This window comes from Cygnus atratus, chromosome 10 (genome assembly GCF_013377495.2).
Source record: "Cygnus atratus isolate AKBS03 ecotype Queensland, Australia chromosome 10, CAtr_DNAZoo_HiC_assembly, whole genome shotgun sequence".
NCBI classification, from domain to species: Eukaryota; Metazoa; Chordata; class Aves; order Anseriformes; family Anatidae; genus Cygnus; species Cygnus atratus.
Genome location: NC_066371.1, coordinates 10,297,573 through 10,320,600, shown reverse-complemented (window position 1 = coordinate 10,320,600; position 23,028 = coordinate 10,297,573). Strand labels below are relative to the sequence as shown.

Here is a 23,028-nt window from a genome sequence, read left to right as displayed (position 1 = left end):
TTAACTTGCTCCATGACATATGTGTGACTTAGGGACTGTTTGCTGCTGGGATGCCTGAACAGTGGTACCAGTTTTGTGTCTGGCTTCGCAATTTTTTCCGTCCTGGGCTTCATGGCACAAGAGCAAGGGGTGAACATTGCTGATGTGGCAGAGTCAGGTACGATGGTATTGGTGGCAGTGGTGGTGGGCACTGCCGCCTAGCGTGTGAGCAAAGTTCTGCAGACTCAATCAGCTAACATCTAAGCAATAAAAACAGAACAAGATTTCCCATAATCTCCAGAAAAATAAGCACATTGTTGATTTGGGCTTTCATATAAAGCAGTGACGGTTAGCGGGGTTGTATTACTTACTCTCTCTAGATTAACAGGGTAGTGAACACATTTCATAGTGTGCTAATCCATTTGGGTTGAGATTAGAGTTATGATAACCACACCATTATCTAGGGTCCATTATCTATGACTTGAAAATGTATTCCGCCCTTCTTCTCACACTACCTTTATTTTCATTCAATGCAAATAGCCAGTATTTATGTATTTTTTATAGCTTAGTTTTGCTTGCTCACAGCAGAGCGCTGCATTGGGAATATTATTTTGGCCTTTTGAAGGGACACACATGCATGTATTCCCAAGTCTCACTGAAAGGCAGAGGAGCTGGAGAACTCCTGGGCGCTGTGGACCATTTCATCCACAGTAACTCTAGCTGTTGCAGTCCTGCACTTGTCCTCTGTAGCTTCAGGATGAGGTTTATATAATTGTGAGAAGTCCATTTTGAAACTGGATATACTCTTTTATTTTTCCCTTATTTCCGAAGTGTTCTTCCCATTAATGTTTAGCTATGCACATGCAGCTGAAGAAGGCTAAATCCTCATAGTATGTGAATGCATCTAAGACAGAATAGATGATATTTTTCTTCTGTGGATGTCTCGTCCACGAGGGCAGGTATTTTCACATAGAACAGGCAGGTTAGATCGGAATTACCACTCAAAAAAAAAGAATCAGGCCTCAACAGCTGTGAGGCAGTCTTAAAGCTAATGAGATTCAAATAATAATCATGTCATTTCAATGCACTTTTGGCAATTCTTTCTGATTTTTTGAGCAATTTTAATTCACCTGCATATAATTTCAAAGCTTTTCTCTGGGAACTTGCTCTTAAAAAGGAAAAGTCTATATATAACTTCTAATGATATGACTCCGGGAGTTAAGTCTTTAAGAAAAATATCTCACTTCACAAAAGCTAATGAAAAACCAATGACATTAGTGGCACCGCTGGATTCTTGGGTGGCTGCAATTGGCATACCTCTCGCAAGTGCAATTAGTTAACGCTCTTGGCCACAATGCTTATTTTGATCAGAAGTTGATTGCTTTGTTTGAAAACAGGATGCAAGGAATAACCTCATTGAATGAATCATAAATAGCCCCATTTTTTCATATCTAGGTGGATCAATTCCAACAGTAGCATTTTTAAGTATTTACACATCATTTTTCTTTTTTTTTCTGGTCAATATTTATTCTAATTTTGATTAATTACATCTCTGATAAACAGTCAGCTATGTTCCTGTTGCTTGGCATTTTTAAGAATTAAACAATTTTAGAGTAACACTGCATTATTAAGTAGTGTTTAAATGCAAATTAACTAATGAACTTAGTGTTTACATAGCATTTTTTCATCAACAGCTCAAAAAGTATTTTTCAAAGGAGATTGATATCATAATCCCAGTTTTATAGCTGGGACAATGAGGGCACTGATTAGCTTCCACACTTAGCTTTCGGTTTCTTGCATATTTTGTTGTCAATTCCTTCAGATTTTCTAGTTTATTTCAGTTATGCCCTATTGCTAGTGGCCAGACTTTGCAACCATCTCAGCAGTTCAGTGGGTTGCCCATCATTGGCTGGTCTTTGGCTAAATCCTAAACTAGATTTTTACTTGACAGTAAGCATTACTCAAATTATCCAAACCACTTCCCATGGCCTTCCTCACTGCCTCCCTCAGCAGAGATCAAGTGTGGAGCCACTGCAGACCACTTGGTCCTGCTGGGACAGGTATCCAAGGACCCACGTGGGGCCGTGGAGAAAGCTCTCACTGCCACTGCTGCCCCATCCAGCAGCTGGAGCTGACTTCTCAGCACAAAGATACTGAGCAGGTGTTTGAGCCTCTTTTTTTGGCCTTTTCTTTTTGTTTTCTCATGAAACAAAGTCAGAACCACTCCCCTGGGTCAGAACAAAGGCAAGCAGAGGCACTGCTGCTTGGCCATAGCACTGGGAGAGGACATTGTCCCCAGGACCAGTGCCTACTGCTTCCCTTTGTCTCTGCCCGGAGAGTTAAATCCCTCCTGATCTATGCATGACACCAGTTCTTCCCTTGTGTGCCCTCCTGCAAGCCAGGGGAACATCAATAAATTTGCTAGGAGAATCTCATGGCCACATTTTTTAACCTGTGCCAAATTCAGCCTTGTAATAATGTTCCCGGGCCACCCTCCAGTCAGCAAGGGTTGGCTCCCGCTGGCTTCTACTGGCTTTACTAGGCTTACACAAGAGTTAAATTAGATCCCATTTGAATTTCAAGTGAAATCAGACTTCTAATAAATAGCACTTGATTTTTTTCCAAAATACTTTTAAAGGGAGAAAGCAAAGCAGTGTAGGCACAAGAAAAGTCCTAGTGAGTCCAATTTAATCTGCACTGAATTTCTGTTTGACTGGAATATTTTACCACATGATCAGTGTTAAAACAGCACAAGATCTGCCTTTTTAAAAATCCCATTTGCAAACAAATTCGGATTAAGCAGGCCTGCCTACAGTGCCTTGGCCTTCCTGATACCCTGCCCAGCTTCTGCCTCTGGTTTTCAGCTCCTGGGGTGCATCCCCCGCCGTGCCTAGGCAGTGAGTGGGATGGGATCGTGGCAGTCCTAATTGGCTTTTATCAGCAGCCACAGCGTTCACTTTTGCAAAACATCCTTAAGAGCCACATAGTTTCAAATTAAATATGATTTTAAATTATTTCTGTTCATTCAAGGGGATGCCAGGAACATTTTCTTTCATATAGACTTTTTTCTCTTTATATTTCACCATTTAGTTTCAAAGGAAAGTCAAAGCTAGAATAGGGATTAGGAAGGACACTTGTTATTTGACAGTAGCACAGTGCAAGGATGCTTTCAGTGGCCAAAGCATAGAGAATTGCAGCAAGTTTTGAGGAGAGCAGTTTTACATCTGTCTCATCAACTGCACAGATGGCAAATGCCATCTGGTAGCAGTTCTCCCTGAGGGAGGCCCTACTGTACCCACTGAATCAGGGGGAAAAAGCAAACCCCTCACAAATTTGAGACATTCACCAATTTTTGGTATCTTCTGTCATATAAAATCTTAGTTGTGTTTCATTTTAAATAAAATTAGTTGCTCGATTGTTGGCTAATTTGTATTTATTTCTCTTCAAATATTTTCAGTGACTTAAAGTTTTCTTTAGTTTGAAAAAAAATCATCTTTTTCTTACTTCTTTCTCTTGCTTCTTTTTCCATATTTCTTGTTGGAAAGGAAAAGTGGGAGGTAGGAAGAGCAGTATTAGAGATTTTTCTGTACAGATCACAGATGAGATTCCTGGACCTGCACTGCAGCAGTTAAAATAATTCCTTTTCCTGTTGAAAATTACTTGAATCCACTTCAAAATCCTGGAAAATGCCGATCTTCAAGGCTCCTTAAAACAAACAAATAGCTGAGCCAGGCATTCCCGGGTTTAATCTGAATTTAAATCTGCCCTCAAATTCACAAAATTTCTACGGCCACTTTGAGAGCCTGCCGTAAATGCTAGCTTGCCCGTGTTCCTGTCTCCCACTTGGAGAGGGCTCTTTCTCTCTCGCTAGAAGCTCTCAGAAGCGATAGCTGATAGCACTTGGCTCCAGGCACAGCACCTTTGCAGGTCAGCGTGCGAGAGCACTGCACGTATGCTCGGTGTGTGGGTATGAGTGAGAAGCCGTGTGGCCCATGGCGCAGAGAGGACCCAGTCTAGTGATGAGCACTCACCCAAAAGCCTTTGGTTTCCAGAGCAGAAAAGCCAGGCTATGGGTCCCAGCCCACTGGTGGTCCCAGACTGTTGCAGTTGTGGCTGATGTTGGCCACACTCAGTGTCACTGCAGCAGGTTTAACTAGGCTAGCCAGATAGGGGCATACAGTGTGCCAGTGTGGGGAAGAGATTTTACACACCAGCAATTCATAACAGCAGGAGGCTTTTTTTTTTTATTCAGGGACCACAGCTGATATAACTAGGACTAGTCTTCAGTGCAGCAGTGAGGGTTTGCAGAAGGAAAGGAGCTGTCTCCAGGAGTGCAAACCCCGCTCTAGAAAAGCCTTGCTGGGTTTGGAGTTTGCATCCAGAGAGAGGCAGTGGTTGCTTTAGTGAAGATCCCAGGGAATTTTTGGAGCAGAGTCCCTTCCTTGCATGCAAAAGGGCTTCATCATCACCATCTTCATCGTGACTTCGTGGGCTAGCAGTGGGATTCTGCCATTCCCCTGGGTCACCCCTTCTCCCCCTACCCCCAAAACCATCCTGTGTCCACGTGGGCAGGTGTAGGACCACCTCCATTACTGGCATGTTTGAGACAGATGTTAAAACTGGTGATCAGTTAGTAATGGCCTCAGGGGTTTGCCTGTGGTTTCGGCTGTAGTCATGCGTGCTTCGTTTTCAGATAAAAGAGCCAAACTGTTTCACTTCTGGTATTTCCAGCCGCGTTTGGATTTATCTGAACGGAACCAGGCATTCCTGCATTTGAGGGTGGCTACCTTTACCAAAGAGCTGGTATTTACTATTTCTCTTCCCTTCCCCTCCCCCTTTCCTATTTTCTCTTTCTCTAGGTCCAGGCCTGGCCTTCATTGCTTACCCCAAAGCTGTGTCCATGATGCCGCTGCCCACCTTTTGGGCAATCCTTTTTTTTATTATGCTTCTGTTGCTTGGACTGGATAGCCAGGTTAGTCCAATGGGTAAGAGATGTGGAGTGGTCTTGGTGCTGCTGACTGGGCAAATCTGGTTAGAGAGACATGAATCCTAGAAGAGAATACCTCTAACTGCCTAAGAGGAATTAATTTGTGTTGCTCTTTGATGCCAGGGCTACATTTCATGAATGTGTGACTTGACTGATAATCAGCACGATGTTGCTGATGGAATCCAAGAGACTAGGACAGTTCTCCCTAACCTAAATACAAGTCTCAGTCTGGTCCCCCAATACCACCATTTTGGTGATGGTGCGGTACTTTCCTACTTTGGAGAAGGCCCTGGCTCAGAGGTGCCAAGGAGCTTGGGATCCTGCTGACTTTCACATCATCAGTGTGCATTCGGTGCCTCTGAATGGGACAGAAACCATCTCAGAAAGTTTCCAGCTGTACTAATTACATAGCACCCACTGCTATTAATCAGTGAATGTGAAAAAATAAGGAAGTTTAGTTCAAGAAGTTATGTTACTTTTCCCACTGGTTGCTTATAGGAATGTTGGACTAAATTTCACAAAAGAACCTGTAAATCATTTCTAGAAAGTCCACTTACAAGGAAATGCATGTGGCAAAGGATTATGCAGTAACTACACATTCAAAACTGCTGAAGTTTTCAGGGCAACAGGCAGCTTTCTGCACTCAAATGGAAAATAGCTATGATTATAAGCACCCACTTGTTAAGAGTGAAGTTTTTATTTAGCCTAAATCCTTTCTTGTACGAAGAGAAATATATAAATGGATTTTTACTCAGTTGTTGTCTCTTACGCTTTTGATACTCCATTTGCCCTAAATTGCTTTTTATGTCTTATCTTTGAACTCTGGTGAACAACTTTCAATCATTCCAAAGTGAATTTAAAAGTTCACAGTGTTGTGGTTCAACAAGTCTGTGCTTATGCAAATTGGAAGCTGTCTAGTAATTTTAAAAAGCTCAGTGCGTAGAATGATTAAAACTAACTGGAGCGCTTAATTTCTCTCCTCCACCCCTCTGTTTTTTTTGGAGTGTAGTTGAGCAGGTTTCTGGAATGCTAGAGCAGGCTAAGATCAAATCAGCCCAAAGGGTTGCATTTAAAAGGAAAACCAGTTTTCAGAAGTCACAATAACAAGACAGGAGGCACCAGAGTCTGATGGAGTATTTGCTGGACAGTCTGTATTTTCAAAAAGGTGTTTCAGCCCGTGGTCGAAGAGGGTAGAGTTGTTAAAGGGCACTTCTGGGCACTGTAAAAGCAATATAGATACAGGGTAAGAAAAAATTCTTGAAATAATGCTATTTCATAGACTGCCCATGGTAAACGGTTGTAAGATAATGGATCCACTTAGAGTGAAGATCATTTCTACAGAGGCAGCCTAGGTTCTCCATGGTATCCTCATGTCTTCAGTAAACTTAGTGCTTTTGTACCTTGCCAGATGGAAAGCGGAGAATAGCTGAATGATCTTTTCTTCAGATTTGATTGTTGGGAGCTCAGCAGTCACTTTTTTCTCAGTGGGTTTTCAATAAACTTTGAACTTCTTTTTCAAATTTGGTTATTTGATTAGCTCAGGTTGTACACCTTACGTATAGTTTTCAAATGGCAAGTTAGCACAAATACAATTATCATGAAGCTAGTTAAAGTAAGATTTTAGTTAACCTATTAAGGGCTTCGTTTTTGTTATACCAATGCAAATAGTTTACCAAGCCTTTGTATGGGAACTGTATCAAGAGATCCCTTATTGTTGACAAAGTACCCCAGAACCTCAGCCAGAGGAACTCCGCTCACCGGTTCAGAAGAGACAAGTTCAGTCAAGAAGGGCTGCATCAAAGTCTGCTTTCCCTTGGCTGCGTTTTTCTCTAGCTAACTCAAGAATAGAATTATATCCAGTTGTGGAATTAACCTAAATAGTACCTGCGAGGTTTTCTGGCACATCAAAAAAAGACTGAGAGGTACTCTCCTAGCTTGGGCAGCTTAGGCTTTTTGAGTGTTTTCTCTCTGCCTCTTTTCTAGCATACATCAAGTGTTCATCTGGAACAGCTACAACATAAAAGCCACATAAGTGCCTTCCTGTCATCAAATAAAGTTCCTTTATCCTTGTGGCTTGAATTTACAAAGCCCCTTTAGTAGTTTACAAGGATGCTAGGAAATGAACATCAATTCTGAAAGCTTATTCAAAACTGAAAACTAGCCCCAGACTTTAACCTCTGGGTTACAAAGGAATAGCTTCTAATTCATTTATTCAGAGCAGCATTTTGCCACAGAGTACAGTTACAAATGCTGTGGAACATTTGTTTAATTACGAGCTAGGATAAAATGCTTGGCGGATAATTTTCAATTCACATTTCTTTATTGTTTTCCCTTTAGTTTGTTGAAGTTGAAGGACAGATCACGTCATTAGTTGATCTGCACCCATCCTTCCTAAGGAAGGGTTACCGACGGGAAATCTTCATCGCTATAGTATGTTTCCTTAGCTATCTTCTGGGACTAACTATGGTGACTGAGGTAGGTAACAGCAATGCTGAAAATTGCCTTTTTTTTAGCCATTTTTTAGACCTATTTTAGCTATGAATCAGACTGCACAGAATTAGCCACTCAGAGGAACTGTGCTCTTCAGATCTGCAGAGTATCTTTCATCCCTAGATCTGAAAGCATTTTGAAAAGGAGCTACATATCCTCCCCTTTTCAGTCTGAGGAACAGAGAAATGAATTCTCATTAATTTCATTCTGATCTAAGTACTAATCAACATGAGTATGAATATTAACAACTGGTTCTAAATGATGAAACACATAGGGAAGCTTCAGTAAAGCAGATTAAGAATCCATCCAGTGCAGATTTTGTCTTAGCTACACAGATTTGAATCGAGTAAATATCCCTAGATTTATTCTGGTATAAATCAGACAGGAATATGTTCTAGTAGCTGCACTGTTGTGTTATTTTCAAAATAAAATTAAAGCATCATGTTAAAAACAACTGGAAGAGGATGACTGTAAGTATTGAAATAGCACCTTTAACAGAGGTGCCTAACAAACTTATTTTTTCAAGTAAAAATGCAGGTATGCACAGTTCAATGTAGTGAGAGCAAACTGCCTAGCGGTATAGTGTAAATAAATAGAAAGATCCCAATGAAATAAGTTCTTCTACTCAGTTCGTAAATGAGGACCCTCCTGATAAGGTGACTGGCATTTTTAGTATTTTGGAGGTGCTAGTGTTAAAAGGCCTACTGTTTCTTTACGTCATTTGTTTCTATAAATGCCTATCCTAAAATACTTTTAAGAAGGAAAGACTTAAGTGTCTCAGTAGATTATACTAAATAGCTTAATTCTGTTTAATCGTCATCTTGTTTAGAATGTTTCCTATAGTAAACAAGCATATTCCCTGGGGAAGGTACTGCCAGGTATTTACCTTACCTACTTGCTTGATATTTCTGCTTGTTAGGCAGCAGTCACTAAAATATGCTCGTAGATTTTACTGAGAGCTGGGCCTGAAGTATTCAGGTCTTTTTCCCGATGGATCCTAATAAATTGTGTCTCTCTTTTACAGGGTGGCATGTATGTTTTTCAACTCTTTGACTACTATGCAGCTAGTGGTGTATGCCTTTTGTGGGTTGCATTCTTTGAATGTATTGCTGTAGCCTGGGTTTATGGTAAGTGAGAACCCTTTCATCTGATACTTTTGGATGAGTTAGTGACAATTTTGCTAGCCAAACGTTTAATCATCAGCCATCCCTGAATCATCTTCCCAGCAGCAGAGACATGCCATTAATATAAATTTGCACTGACCACTTGGAGACAAAATTGCATCTGGGATGAAGCCAGCCTCCAGTGTTTTTCCACATAAAAATGAGTGTTTTTCTATTGCTAATTAATAAAAGCACAATTAAGCATTTGCATGTGTTAAGTTTAGAGATGAGAGTTGAAAGTCTGGCCAGCCATGAAAATTTGTGCTTGTCTCAGAGAATTTCCTTTCAAAGCTGCAATGTCTGCAAGGGCCAAGCCAACTAAATAGAAAATACAAAAAGAAAGCTGACATAAGAGTGTATTCTGTCCTGTTGTTTTTAGGTGATGCTGAGTACCGAAGTTTGACAGTAGTTTCCATTGCTGCCTGAGATGGTAGCTTAGGAATGATCAGAAAATGTTTGCTGTTTATCACTGGTCTTTTTCCTGATTCTACCTGTACTCCATCTTCTTAAAAAAGCAAAACAAACCAAGCCTTCATTTTACATCAGTCAAATTTCTGTAGAAGCAGGATGTACCGTTTGCTATTGTGTCCTTCCTGTGATGATTCCCCTGGCAAGTTCAGTGAGACTTTGGGGAGAGAAGTGTGTGCATGACAGGGGCAGGAGGGATTAGCATTGTGCTCCTGCATCTAAATAATGGGCTTCTGAAGGAAAAAATCTTGAATTTCACAGCCGTGGCAATGTAGGCAATATGTCTGACACCCTTGTCTGCCCTTTAAATACCCCTTGGGGTGCCTAGGAAGGCAGCTGTAATTCTGCAGTTCTTAGGTGGCTTTTATACTGTGATAACTATGCTCACTATCTCTTACAGGCGCTGATAATATTTATGATGCCATTGAGGATATGATTGGATACAGACCTGGTCCCTGGATGAAGTGGAGCTGGATTGTGATCACACCAGTTCTTTGTGTGGTGAGTACTGACACAAGCTGTTTCAAGTCTTCCATGTGGCAGCTTTGAGCCTCTTCTTAATGCTTCTCTTTAAGTGAAGGCTGTTCCATTCAGAGACCAATTTGCAAAGAGCTGCTGAAGGCTTGATATATTCTCGGATGTTAGCTGTTAATGTGACAGCTCTCTGCTGTGCTCACACAAATTGTAGTTGTCTACATTTGAGTGGATTTTTCTTAAGATTGACAAAGTATTACATTTGTGACACAAAAAAACTCACTCCAAAGAGCAGTCTCTGATTTAAGTAATAGAACCACTAGGCCATTTTAACAAAAAGTCCTGAGGCAGGACTGCCAGTCTGAGGCAGACACTCGCTGTGGAGAATTTCCTTTGCTGGAAAGGACATCCCAGTAAGCTCCTTGCAATGTACAGCAAGTGTTTGAGCTCTGAAAAAGGACACACAATGTACTGCAGCTGTTCAGCACCATCGTTTAACACCCTATTGTCAAACAACGGTTTACTTACCAGCAGATGTTAGATGCTTTTTTAATAATTTAAATTCAAGAATAATGCCCCTATTGGTTTAAAATACATATTGTATCTGTCCGCTCTGTCTTTTGCTGCCTGTCTTCCTTAGGGCCAGTGATAGCATCAGGGCCATGCTGCTTTGAACATTTTTCGAGCCTCACTTAATTTTCCTTTCTTATCCACAGGGGTGCTTTATCTTTTCTTTGGCCAAGTACAAGCCACTGACCTACAACAAGGTCTACACATACCCTGACTGGGCAATCGGCCTGGGCTGGGTTCTTGCCCTTTCCTCCATGATCTGCATCCCTATGGTGATGGTCATCCGCATCATACAGTCAGATGGGTCGCTCATTGAGGTAAGAGAAACCAGCAGACCCTCCTTACACGTCAGAGAAAGCCTTGCATGTGGGAGAGTGAGTTCAGGGCTGAGTCACATTTGGGGGGCTAGGTGGGCTCTTTGCATTTGATTTCTCCAAGCAATTGCGGAAGATTTAACATAAACTGGGAAAAGAGAAGTAACATGAAGTAGCCCTCACCTCTCCTTACTGCAAAAGGTAGGGCTGCTTGTATAGAAAATAGGCCACAACATTCTGTCCTTCCTCACCAGTTGGATAAGTTAGACTATAACATAACCAAATATACAGCCTTTGTGCACGGCTGTCTGTGTAGTGGAGAACGGGAGCTTCAACTTGCTCTGTTTGACGCAAAATAAGCACAGAGCTTGGAAAACTGCCACCTTGTTCAGGCAGGGCAAAGTGGATGCCTCCCCTGCAGTGAATGCAAATAAGACTGTTAAAGATCACCTGTCCCTTTGGCAAATGGTAGGAACAGAGCAAACGCAGCCTTCTGGCCTCAGATAAACACCAGGTGATTTTACTTGCCTCACACTTCTGCAGCTTCCAGCTTGGTGAATTGTTGCCTCCATGTGCAGACAAGCACTCAGTCTGAGGTGGTTCCAAGTGCCAGGTCTCTCTTCTCCAGCCCACGGGGAAAAGGAAGCACCATCCCCATAATCACTGAGAAAACAGAGAGAGACTTGGATCCAACCCAGATGCCTAGGAGCTCACTGAATTTTAGGGAAATTTGAATCCACCTGTGGATTGTGTGGCTCTCAGGCATGGCCTTTGCTTTGGGGCACTGAATTAAAGTCAAACTCTCCTGACAGTGTGCTTCACGTTCTAACTTTTTTTTTCTCTTTTTTTTAATTCCTAATAAGTCAAAGTGAAACACTGAATCTAGATTTTCCTGAGCTTTGGAAAACTTGGGTTCAGATTCAGACTAGTCAGTGCAGATTTTCTTGGGTTCAGCTTTACAGCCAATCTTCCTTTCATATTTCAGCACTGGTTCTCCTGGTTTGTTCTTCTTCCAGTGGAAAGTTTTTAGAGACTGTGCAAGCATGAAACGTAGCACTTCTCTTCTAAGGTTTCAGATTAGTTTTGTTTTTGCCTAATGAGACGGTCTTAAATGCTGCCCCGGGTATTCTTTGAGGAGAAAGTGGGACACTTTGGGTTAGAAAAAAAGAGAGAATAGAGTAAGAAAAGAACATTTCCCAGGGCACAAACACTTGAATTTGTTTTCCTCCAAGTGCTAATGGTCTTTTTCAGATGTGGCCAGAGCATTTTCATGAGTGTTTATTTTCCTGCCTACATTGTCACCATCTGTTGAGAGACAAGTCTAAAAGTAGCCAAAACACTTCTAAAAGACCATGTTAGGAAAGGGAAGAGAGTAAACACTGGTCAGATGCCATTTAGTTCTTTCTTTGTGAACTGAGATGTAGGAACAAAGTTGCCACTTGGCAATGAGCTGCTGGCCTAAAAGGCAGAGTTGTTTCTAAATGAGGAAGGAGAACAGACAAAACTTGAGCAGCAACTGCAGCACTGAAAGCCCTAAGTGCTAGATAACGCCGTGAATGTCCTCTGTCTGACATGCCAAAACTCAAACGTGGTGCTGCACAGCCCTGTTCCCCTCGCCCTTGCAGAGCCACGTGGCACCTGCACATCTCCGGCAGCCACCAGCCCCATTCTTCAATTGCCATGTCCTCTGTTCTGCACAGGAGGCTCTGGGGACTGCTCGGTCTTTCAACCTTTGCTTTTTTCCCTTTCTTTCAGAGGATAAAAGCAGTGGCTGCCCCCAAGGAAGTGAATCGGTGGTCCAAAGAAACAGAGAGTGGCACCCCCTTCTGCCCCAATGGAACTTCGAATGGCGGATTGATCAAGCCAACTCATATCATTGTGGAAACCATGATGTGAGCTCTCTCTGTGAGAGGATAAACCTGCTTTAACTGCCGTTTACTAACCATAGATTCTCATAGGACCAGGTTTACAGAGCTTTATATTTGCACTAGGATTTATTTTTATTTCTCACAGAGAAAGTTATTTTTTGTGTGTGTTTTTTTTTTAATATTTTGTAAGGTAATCACAGCAGATGTCTCTCTGTAGAGGGAGAGCTTTCATATCAGACTAGACATATTACAGGAATTTACTATTATTGTTTTTTTTTAAATATATATATCTTTATCTCTAAATATTATACATCTTACCACTTGAATTGATTGTCTTGCCAGCAATATATTCAAGTCTCAGAAAGCAATTTTAGGTGCTGGTATGGTTGGGAGCAGGGTAACCTACAGAACACACAAAAGGCACTCTGTTGAGAGAAAAAAAAAAAAAAGACACTGTTTCAAGAGAATTTTCAAAGGTGTAGTATTTCCACCCTCTGGTTCAATTGTGGTAAACGACAGGCTTCAGGGTCACGTGAGGGAAAGGGTACAGTTATGTTTAGCACAGTCCCTGAACAAAGATACAGCCAGGCAGCTGGGGCAGAGAGTTTGAGAGGGAGGCAGAGAAGCTGGGTGTGAAAAGCCTTGCAGCCGTTCCTCCAAGCACGGCGCTGGGACCCTGTCACACAAGCAAGAGGAGGACTTCAGGAAGGTGTTTGCAGGACTTGTCATGGTTCACTTCTTTTTAGTGTTGTTTTTTTTTTTTTTTAACTTAGGTGAAATGCCTGCTGTTTGTGCATGAGCGAGCAGGTTGAATACTTGCTCCTTTTTTTTTTCCAACAAAGCAGATTTTAGCTGAGGTTTCGCTGGTATAAACTTGAATTCTGCAGCCTGCCCCTGAGCAGCATGGGCGAGTGCCGAGGCACTGAGCAGAGAAAAGCAGCACCTGTGGTTTTGGTGCTTCAGACGTTTGCTTGTTCATTTGTTTGCGTGTTAACTATTGGACTTTGGTTTGGGGCAGAAAAATAAAATAAAAAAAATCCCTTGTGGACTCTGACTGTCCAAAGGTGGACGCAAACCAGGTCATCCCCAACACAAGGAACAAAACCGCTCACCTACACCTGGTGTAAGCAGTATTTATAACAGACACGTTGTTAATAATAATAGTAATGAAGATAATAATATTGCTCAGCAAACAGGTGCTTTTCATCCACATATCTCAAAAATGCTTTGCCAAGTTTGGTAACCAGAATTCACTTTATTTATTTATTTCGGGGAGTTGGTTACTGGTGGGTGAACAGACAAAAGGACTGAGTCCCTTGTCCCACGTTACTAAAAAGCAGCAGTGGACCTAGGTTACCCAGTCTCCTTGCCCATCATTAGGTTAGACCATAAGGGTTGCAAACATATTTATGAGGCCTATGAATCTGTCTGCTGAATAATCTGCTTATGGGATATTTAGTTAAAGCAAAGGAAACGTATAATACTGAAATGTTTTGTATTTATTTGGTCTGAAGGAACTGCGTACCATTCCAGGTTAGAGTAGGGAATAAAGAGAAACCACTATGAGGAGCGTGGGAATGGGGGTGCAGCAGGGTTGCTGGGTACAGCTTCATGTGGGCCAGGTGGATGCTTCCATGGGGAATTGCTCCATGAAGACTGGAGCATTTTGTCCAAAATGTGGATGACGGTTTTTTTTGTTCTTTTTTAAACTTGAGCAGGTTGTGCTGGGAACAGGTTCTCTGGCAAAAGTTTTCTTATTATGATGCCACAATTAAGCTATCCGAAGGTATCTAGAGGAAATGCTTGACGAAAGCAGAGCTTGTATATGCTTATTTTGCTGTCAGCTTAGTCTGTCAGGGCAGATTTTGGCATTTGAACAGGAGCATATCCAGTTCTTAACATTCCTACACAGTAGTTTTGTTTAATTTTTTCATGTCCCATGGACTAACTGGCCACAGCAGCACAAACACTTGTTGATTAACTCGTTGGCATTACTATAAAAACAGTGATTGAAAATTAAGAGATGGACCAAAAGCAAAAAAATATATATAAAAAAATCTTTCTAGTTTGAATTTGTATATATTTTTACATCACATGGCTGAGTTGCAGCAACAAAACCAGCCATGTCATGGTTTTTGTTTTCTTTTTCTGGTTGCTGTATTATGAGAGTTATAAATGAACCTTTTCCACAGCTGGAGATGGCAGACATCTAATTTCATCTGCTGGACCAGTGGCAATTGCCAGCCTAAGGCCCTGAGAATATCCCTGGAGGAATTCTATGAGCCAGAGGGATTCTGGCTGGAATTTGCCATCAAACGTGCAAAAAGTAAATTTGCATACAGCTGATTTTTTTTTTAAGCCTTTAACAATCAAAGGCAAGGAGATGGAATCAAAGATAACTCTCTTACTGGGTTTCAACAGGGACCCTTATTTTTGAGTTACAGTTAGTGTCTGCAACAAACAGGCATTCTTGCCTGGGTTAAGATGGGAGCAGCAGGTTGGGGGGGGGGGGTCTAAATTAATGGTTGCTGTGAGTGCAGATGAAACACTGATGCTTAATTTATATATTATTTTCTTGATATGTTGTCATACGACTGTATCTGAGATTTGTTTGCACATCAGTTTCATAACATAGAGCTGAGACAAGCTTTAGTTAGGGAAAAAAATGGTTTGGCTACATCAGAAATGTGTGTGGTGAAATGTGGGTGTTTAGCCATCTCCCGCCTTGTGGAGAGCATCTTTGCATTAAAAACCAGAGGGCTAATACTACACCTTTAAAAGTACAACTACCAGAGAACCAGAACCCAGCCCTATTTCGATATAAACTGTGCCATTCAAATCAGTCGCTTCCATGTACCAAGTGAAAAATGTCTTGCACGTACGCAACAACCTCATCGAAGCGTTCTTGATGTAAACTTCTCTGGCCCTGCTGTGCTCTTCAGCATGACTGCAAGGGAGGGCTGGGGCTCACAAAGAGCCAAGAAATATTTCTGGAAAATAGTTCCCTTCACCCCTTTTATTTCCCCTGCAAAAAGAATTATTTTTGTTTTATCTGGGGTTTGAGTTCCAATGAGCACATTTGCATTTTAAAGTGTTTTTTCCTGACATTTTTATCAGATTTCTGAACTTTTCTTCTTGATAAATTTGCATTTCAACATGATCTTCTGCCAAAATTATTAAAAAACAATTTTTAAGAAAGTCTGTGTTTCCTACCTATTTATGATTGCAAATACAACTGATTTCTTTTTCCTAATTTACTTGTTAAACATTTGTGACTTATTTTACCTGTTTTATGTAAATGAGGAACTCTGTATTAAAATATCATGACTAGTCAGAGATGAACTGGTTTGGATCCAGGGAAAAGTTAGGGCACTTTTTGGCATGAGATCTTCAGGACCAGATAGCTGAGTTTAAGATCACAGAAAAACAAAACAAAAGCACACTTTTTCCTATTTCATGCACCTTTGTATTAGTCGGTTCTTCTGGGATTGGAAACAGCAGATTTTCAGCAGTATTTATTTCCAGCTGAGCTGAAATCAAGAGAAGTTCAAAAGGCAAAGGGGAAAATTAACCCCACAAGATTCTCTGACGTGTTTCATATCTTTCTCAGTTTTCCAAACTTTGTCAGGTCACCTGTGACTAGTTATGATCTCACTGAATGGGCATCTATTGTAAGGGACTTTACCAGTAGTCTGTATTTTGGTATTTAAACAGTATGATTTCATAAATAGAACTGGTTTTTATGGTTGTTGTTGTTATTGTTCTCATTTTCCTTTTCATCTGTAGCTTTCCTTTTCATCTGGTCCAAACAGATCCACACACTTAGCAAAGCCCTCTATAAAGTGTGAGATAGTAGGTCCACAATGGATTTGTTCTTGTGTTGTAAAAGAAAATATCAAAGCGTCGCAGCTGTATTTACCATCTAAAACAATGCTGGTGTTCAGCCTTCAGTAGCAGCGTAGCTCGGGAGTGGAGGGAGTTAGGAATGGTCTGCTGAAATAGGTCCCGGAGCAGCAGGACTGATTTTCACTGCACTTCCTGGGGAGAGGAGGAAAGAGAAAAAGAAGGTGCAGCCTTATGGTTGCTGTAACGCACACAAAAAACCCACACATCAGCAGAACCTTTTGTGCCACTGTCAGGATAGCAACTTCTGCAGCTATTTTTACTCTACTGCACATCCTGCCTTCTCAACTGCAGATAGTCCTGGTTCCTCTTCCCTGCCTCGGCATTAGAACAGTTCAAGTAGATCTGAAGACACCTGGACATTTCCATTCAATAGGCCTTTTACAAGTCTCCTTCCAGGCTGCTTTCATTTGCTAAGGAGACTCAGTTTTGGTGAGGTTGTGCTTGTCACACTTGGGTTCAAAGCTCCCACTTCACATCAATGGCAGAACTCCATTGGTGGGAGAACAATTTGAATATTTTGAATACGTGTTTATTAGCTTCCACTCATTGTGGTCACTGCAGGATCATGTGTGGAGGCATAGTGTATATAAAATGTTAAATAAGCTGTGTATTGAATGGAGTGGACAAGTTAGCTAAGCAGCTCGAGTATACTTGGAAGAAAGATGACCCTGACATCATTTCCAGACGATTCAATGCAAGTTGCTCACTTTCAGTAAAAAGAAAAATAAATCTGTGCTTACGCAGAGTAGTAGATGAAATCTTCCATCCTTATAAGCACGCACACAAGTGGGGACATGGCTTTCATTCCTAGGCTGCAAACTATGCATGTAAGTCTTTCAGAGCTGTTGTGGCTATGCACTGAGAAGGTTTAGGCACCACTTTCCTACAAAGAGCCGACCTGCCAGGGCACCCAAATGGACTCCACTGAATTGGGGTACAAAATCATGGACCATGGACCCTCTGAGGAAGCCTTGAGGTCAGGGCTCAAAAATCTTTTCTGGCTCCTTGTAAGCACCTCATGGCTCCTTCTGTAGGAGGTCTGGTGTGCTGTGGCCTCAGGCAGCTGCCTTGGACTTGTTTCCTCCAAAATCATCATCCAAAGCTTTGTGGTTAGAATTAACATGTAGTAGTGTATTTGTATATTTGCATGAGCAAAGGTCAGGAACTGTCGGAACCTAGTAGCTCCTTTTATTTCTTGTAATCAAAGATAAGCTTAAGAAAGAAAGTATTCAGTTGATTTTGACCCCTGACACCTAAGAAACCAATAACCTAGTGCAAAAGAAGCCCCTCTGCCCCCAAACTCCATACTTCGGTGACAAAAAAAAATTCTATTGGTATCAACAGTTAATTTGAGCTTACTGGAAAATTTTCTCAAGAAAGACTTCCAGCATAAGCTGCACTAGCCCTATCTGGAAAACTGCCAGTTCAAACCCTGCCCTTGCACCAGAGCAGGGCTCTTTTCTGCCACCCCACTCCCCCGCAAAAAATGTTCATGTTTTGTACAATGATTCTCTGCTTTAAAAAATAATAATAATAATCTGAATGTTTGTTTCTATTCAAAAAATAAGCAGAAAAAGTCATTTTTGTGTGCTTTTTCCAAGTGCCAGTGTGAACTATTGATTTCAGTTTACCCACATCCTAAAAAGTAAGAGCTGAAAAACCTTCAGCATGATTTGAGAAAAAAAAAAAAAAAAGAGAGAGAGAAGAGAGGCAAGAATTTTGCAGGTTGAAAACATTCAGAAAGCAAATCATTCCCCCATCCCCAACAAAGGTAGAAAAGTTTGATTGCAGGATTTGCAACTGGAAAAGAGACTGACCCTGCTGGTATTGCTGGGCTATTGAATGACAGCCCAGACACGTCCTTTTTTGTATTGCGGCTTTGCCCTAATTTGAAATAAACTGTAAAACTGTCAGGATGTAATTGCTACACACTTTACACAGTTCTGGGCTTTAGGAGCAAAGCAAATTAAAAACAGCGTAAAAAGGGGTGAGTTTCTGATGGTTTCCTCCCTGTATGTCAGCTCTGTGCTGAACAGTGGCATGGTGCCGCTTGCTTTCCCATGTGCAGCACAGGGAAAACATTGGCAGCCGTATGCTAAGGAGCTCTCGGTGGCCTGAGCTGAGAAATCAGAAGAAAAAGCAGGAGAAAATATGTATAAAAAAAAAGTGAGACTTGATTATGCTAAGGAGCTGTGCATGTGTGCTTTTGTGTGCGTGCATATACAGGGGAAGGCTTCGGGCCTGTAGCATAGTACGTGTTAGCATGATACATATTGGTTCTAAGCCTCTTGCATCTGCTTCTGCAGTTGAGATGTTAAAAAGGTTTTATTTCTTTTTTCAATATTTAAAGGAAAAATTATAAAAATTATTTAAAAAAAAAAAAAGAGAACAGTGGCAAAATCATGTTGAGAGGCTAAAAAAAAAACACACCTGAGGGGGCACATTGAGTTAGTCACCTGCTCCTGTCCTGGAAGCCAGCGACGGTCTCTCAGCATTGCAGCATCCCAGTACTGTTCCGAAGTGCTCGTTGGTCAATAGGATGTTGTTTTTCTCCAGTGTAATGTTGTGATTGTTACCTGATACATTGCCAGGGACTTCACATTGTGAGAGGTGGTCCATCTTGTTTGATGTGTTTGGCTAAAAACAGTGGTGGTTTTTTTATTATTTAAATTCCTAGCAACTGTGACTACAGTAACGTGATGAGTAGCACATAAAGTGAGGAGGAGACTTTGATGCTGTCCTCCTCAAAAAATGTCATCTGAACTTTTTTTAAAAAAATGAAAAATATTTTTAAAACATTTTAAAACGTTTTTTTGTGTTTCAAGACGGAATATTTGTATTAGAAAAATATCCTGGAGTGTAATTAAATCCTAAAAAACCCTATCCTTTGTGTATATGGTAAATGTTTGTATTTTGCAGTTTCTGTTTTGCTTTTTAGATAAATGAAATGTATATGGATATTTTTAAGTCATCTTTGCTTTTTTAGATGAGTTTGTAATCACCTTATAACAGAAAATAAAACTTTCCTTTATAAACCAGCCACACTCTCAGATGTTTTCAATACTTACCTCAGCTTGTCCTTTAAACCTGTTGGTTTTTTTTGTTTGTTTTTGTCATAAATATGCCACATATAGCTATGAGGAAAAAAAAAATATGTGGGTGTGTTTTATGTACATAGTTATGACTGTGTGTGTGCATATATATATATATATATATATATATATATGTAGATATATACACGCACATATGTACATGCACCCACCCTTGGACCAGCTTTCTAGGCTGACTTCATGGCCCATTTTCTACTTGTTCCCCATAGGCGTACTTTAGTCTGTGTTCAAACTTGCACCTTTGACTAGCTAAACCCAGCCCCATAGAGGCTGGCTGTTTATTCAGCATTACCTTTGTCACGCAACCATGTATTTGGCTGACCATGTCAAAGGGTCAGTGCTATCCCCAAACCACTTTGTTGCCCACTCCATTGCCTTACGTCTTCACGGGCATTTTGGTTTCCCCACCCCAATGTGCCCACAGGGTGTGTGAAGATTCTCACAAAGCAGTGAGAAGGGAGCGAAATAGTGCCTGTTAGCTTTTTTATTTTTTTTATTTTTATTTCCTCCAGTGTTCTTCCTTTATTTTGCTGGCCACAAACCACCCCTGCAGCCACCAGGGCACAAGGAGATGACTGCAGCTCTGCTGCTGCTGCTGGGGAGCGCCAGACTTCAGGCCTTGGGCTGAGCAGCCTTACCTGGAGCATGACCTGCTGGGCATGTGTCATGGCACCGCTGCAAGATAGTCAGGAGGCTCAAAAGCAGCAGAAAAGGCCAATGGGAAGCATTCAAAAAAAAAAAAAAAGGCATTTATTTATTTATTTTCCTGGTGTGTGGGACTTGTCATTTAAAGGACTCTGACAGCTTGTTCAGTCAGGCAGCTGAAAGTTAAACCAGACAGGCCTTTCCATAAATCATGGTAAGGAAAAGAAAGAAAAAACAAATCACTTAGATGGGTACTATTTTTGAAAAGCAAAATTGCTCAGCATTTGTGCACCAAGCCCTAACCACTGCTCCACTGAGGCTGCGGCCACTTCATGCCCCTCATGGGGCAGTGCCATGCGCTCATCATGGGCTGAGGGCTGGACCCTGGCCAACAGAACCCCCCCAAACCAGGTTTCCCTGGTGCATTTTGAAGCAGAAGACTTTTTTGGTTGTTTTGAGGGGGACTGTTTATTTGTCTTAGGTTTTGGCTTGGTTTGTTTTTTTTTGGCTGGGTGAGATCTGAGGGCTTGGCCTGGGCCTTCTCCTCCCATCGGCAAAGCCTGCAATGCCTGGGCTGAGCAGCCTGATACCAGCACAGACAGCAACTTCAACGTGTCTCAGATATAAAATATAAAATAAAAAAAACAAACCATGCAGCATCGCACACAACTGCTGAAGGGCTTCGTGTACCCACCATGGGCAGCTGCGACCTGCCCAGGCCTGTGCCAGTTCCCTCATCCGAGGCCTGCAGGCTGCGGGTGATGGCGGCCGGCAGCACATACCGGGTGGGCAGCACCGCGCTGACCTTTTACCTGCTGGAGGCGGTGGCCGGGGCGCTGCAGCCCCGCAGGTCACATTGCACAGGCGCTCGTTCAAGCCAACATCGCCTTGGCGCCTGGCTTGGCACTGAGCAGCTTTGGCAAGGCCCCGGTGCCAAACATGTGAAGGGCCTTGCTCGGCAGCCCGCGCCCCAGGAGGGCAGCCAGAGATGACCGATAAGGCTTGTTTACGTGGCAATGATTCCCCAGCTCTAACCAGGAGCGTTTCCATGCTCGACCTCCAAAAATTCCTGCACTACCCACTTGGCGATGAAAGGTTGCAAAACCCAGTGCACCCTTTCCTTGCCAGTGAGCAGCAGTTCCTGATGGCTTTATCTGGGGAGCACCAGATCCTGAAGAGACAGCTCTGGACATGTCGAGTGTCCTTAATCCCTTTATAAGAACAAAGGGAAGAAATCCTTACTGTAAGAACACAAGCAATCGTATTCTGCCTTTGTGACAGTCTTCTCTTAGGACACCAGGTTCCAGAGGTGGGATAATTTGGCTACCACAATGCAGCGCCCCAAGGCATCCCGCTGAGCTTGCAGGAGCCAAGCACCCATCAGGCCACCCTGCCAGCACAGCACAGCAGCCTCCAGTGATTTCTTAACCCATCCCCGCAGGTTGCCATAGCCTTGCAAATGCTGCCACGGCCACCACGTGCATTGCTGCACCAGTATCTTGTCCTGACGCAGCCAAGGTTTAGTCCAAGGAGGTTTCCAGTGTGGCCAAGTGAAGATGCAGTCATATTATAACCACGCGCATGGACATCTCCAGCTCTGAATGCAGAGACAGAAAATTGTCCCTATGTCCACAGGGAATGAAGTGACTGGCCCCAAGCCCTGCTGCTGGATGGTGATGAGTGGCAACCCCAAGCCCACACGAGGAGCCCTACAAGCAGTGCCCACCCCTTGCCCTTCCAGGTGTCTCCTAATATAGGGTCTTTGGCAAGTTAAAACAGGGCTGGAAGCAGAGTATTGCCCCACTTCTGTCCTCTAGCAGAAAGAGACAAGAACCAAAACTAATGCATTTCATTTGCTTTTATTTAATTAAAAAAAAAGTCAAAGTCATTGCAATCCCATTTAAATACAGAGATTTACAAATAGGTCCAAAACAGGACTAAAATATTCTTTGAAATGCTGTACTTTTAAATATTGTGCTTTCATAGATACATAAGAAAATTAGCATATAAAAATACTTTACAAGGAATACACTCTAATATATGGATAAAAATACACATTTAAGTAATGCATTTCATCTTCATATCATTCAAAATGCATAGGAAGGGATACAAGGACCAAGTTTTTCTTCCTTTTTTAAAGCCTTTAATAAAAGTCTTCATTAAAAACCTATGAGAAGCCTCAGCGAGCTTCCACTGTTCAGAATATTGCATATAAAAACACTTTCGGCTGCACTGTCAATGCTCCACAGTATCAATTATGGCACATTATCTAGTTGTGGCAGCAATGGTATGGGATATTGCATACTTGAAGAGAAAATGGCTACAACGACAAGTAGCTGGATGGGGCTGGACACATCTCAAAGAAACACCCCAATACGTCGGGCTATTGCGCAGGGACGGAGTGGGGATGGATGCGGGGGTGAGTCCTGGCTCAGCAAAACAAAAAACATGCTGCGTACACCCCTACAGCACCCCGAACACAGCACCAGCATGAAGGTGGTGATGAAGGAACAAAAAGTGTGAGCAGGGAAGGGGGCAGTGGTCACTGGGGCTGTGGGTCCCCAACCACGCGAGCTCCTCATCTCTGCCATGCCTGAGCCTTCCCAGGGAGTGCGATGCCAGGATCACACCCGTGCTGGGACATTAACATCATCATAAAGTGCTAGTACATGAAACACAGAGCATCTGCCACAGGAGGAACTCGTGGGGCCGGGAGAGGAGGAAGAAGAGCCCACGGCCGCATTTTGACTCCGTCCTGGCAGGCAGATGAGGAAGCCGATGCAAATATCTCAGCTGTCTCCTCCCCATGGGCTGGGGGCGCTCAGGAGGGAGGGACAACCCGGGGGGCACCATGCTTGTGAAGCCACGGAGAAGCCAGCGACAGGCAAAGGGAGCAGACCAAGGGCAAGCAGCCGAACCCACATGGGCACACACACTGCCAGCGCAGGTGGGGACACGGATGCACAATCTCCATCTAACAAAGAGCTTCTCATGCCACTGCCTGGCAAAAGACAACAAGGTTTTATTAATTCAAAACATCGGGGGGCAGCCCTG

The 23,028-nt window shown here is 42.4% G+C and overlaps 1 protein-coding gene across 10 annotated transcripts in view; it reads left to right on the top strand.

The window, feature by feature from the left end:
- Nucleotides 1–19,253, top strand: part of SLC6A6 (solute carrier family 6 member 6) — a 58,345-nt gene extending 39,092 nt beyond the window's left edge. For all 10 annotated transcript variants that reach the window (XM_050712715.1, XM_050712713.1, XM_035546600.2 and 7 more), the window contains 7 exons: nt 33–157; nt 4,839–4,951; nt 7,304–7,441; nt 8,481–8,583; nt 9,488–9,588; nt 10,278–10,448; nt 12,201–19,253. In XM_050712715.1, the coding sequence (XP_050568672.1) occupies nt 33–157; nt 4,839–4,951; nt 7,304–7,441; nt 8,481–8,583; nt 9,488–9,588; nt 10,278–10,448; nt 12,201–12,341 (892 nt within the window). In that variant the 3' untranslated portion in view covers nt 12,342–19,253. The remainder of the gene's footprint in view (nt 1–32; nt 158–4,838; nt 4,952–7,303; nt 7,442–8,480; nt 8,584–9,487; nt 9,589–10,277; nt 10,449–12,200) is intronic.
- The last annotated feature ends 3,775 nt before the right edge of the window (nt 19,254–23,028 follow it).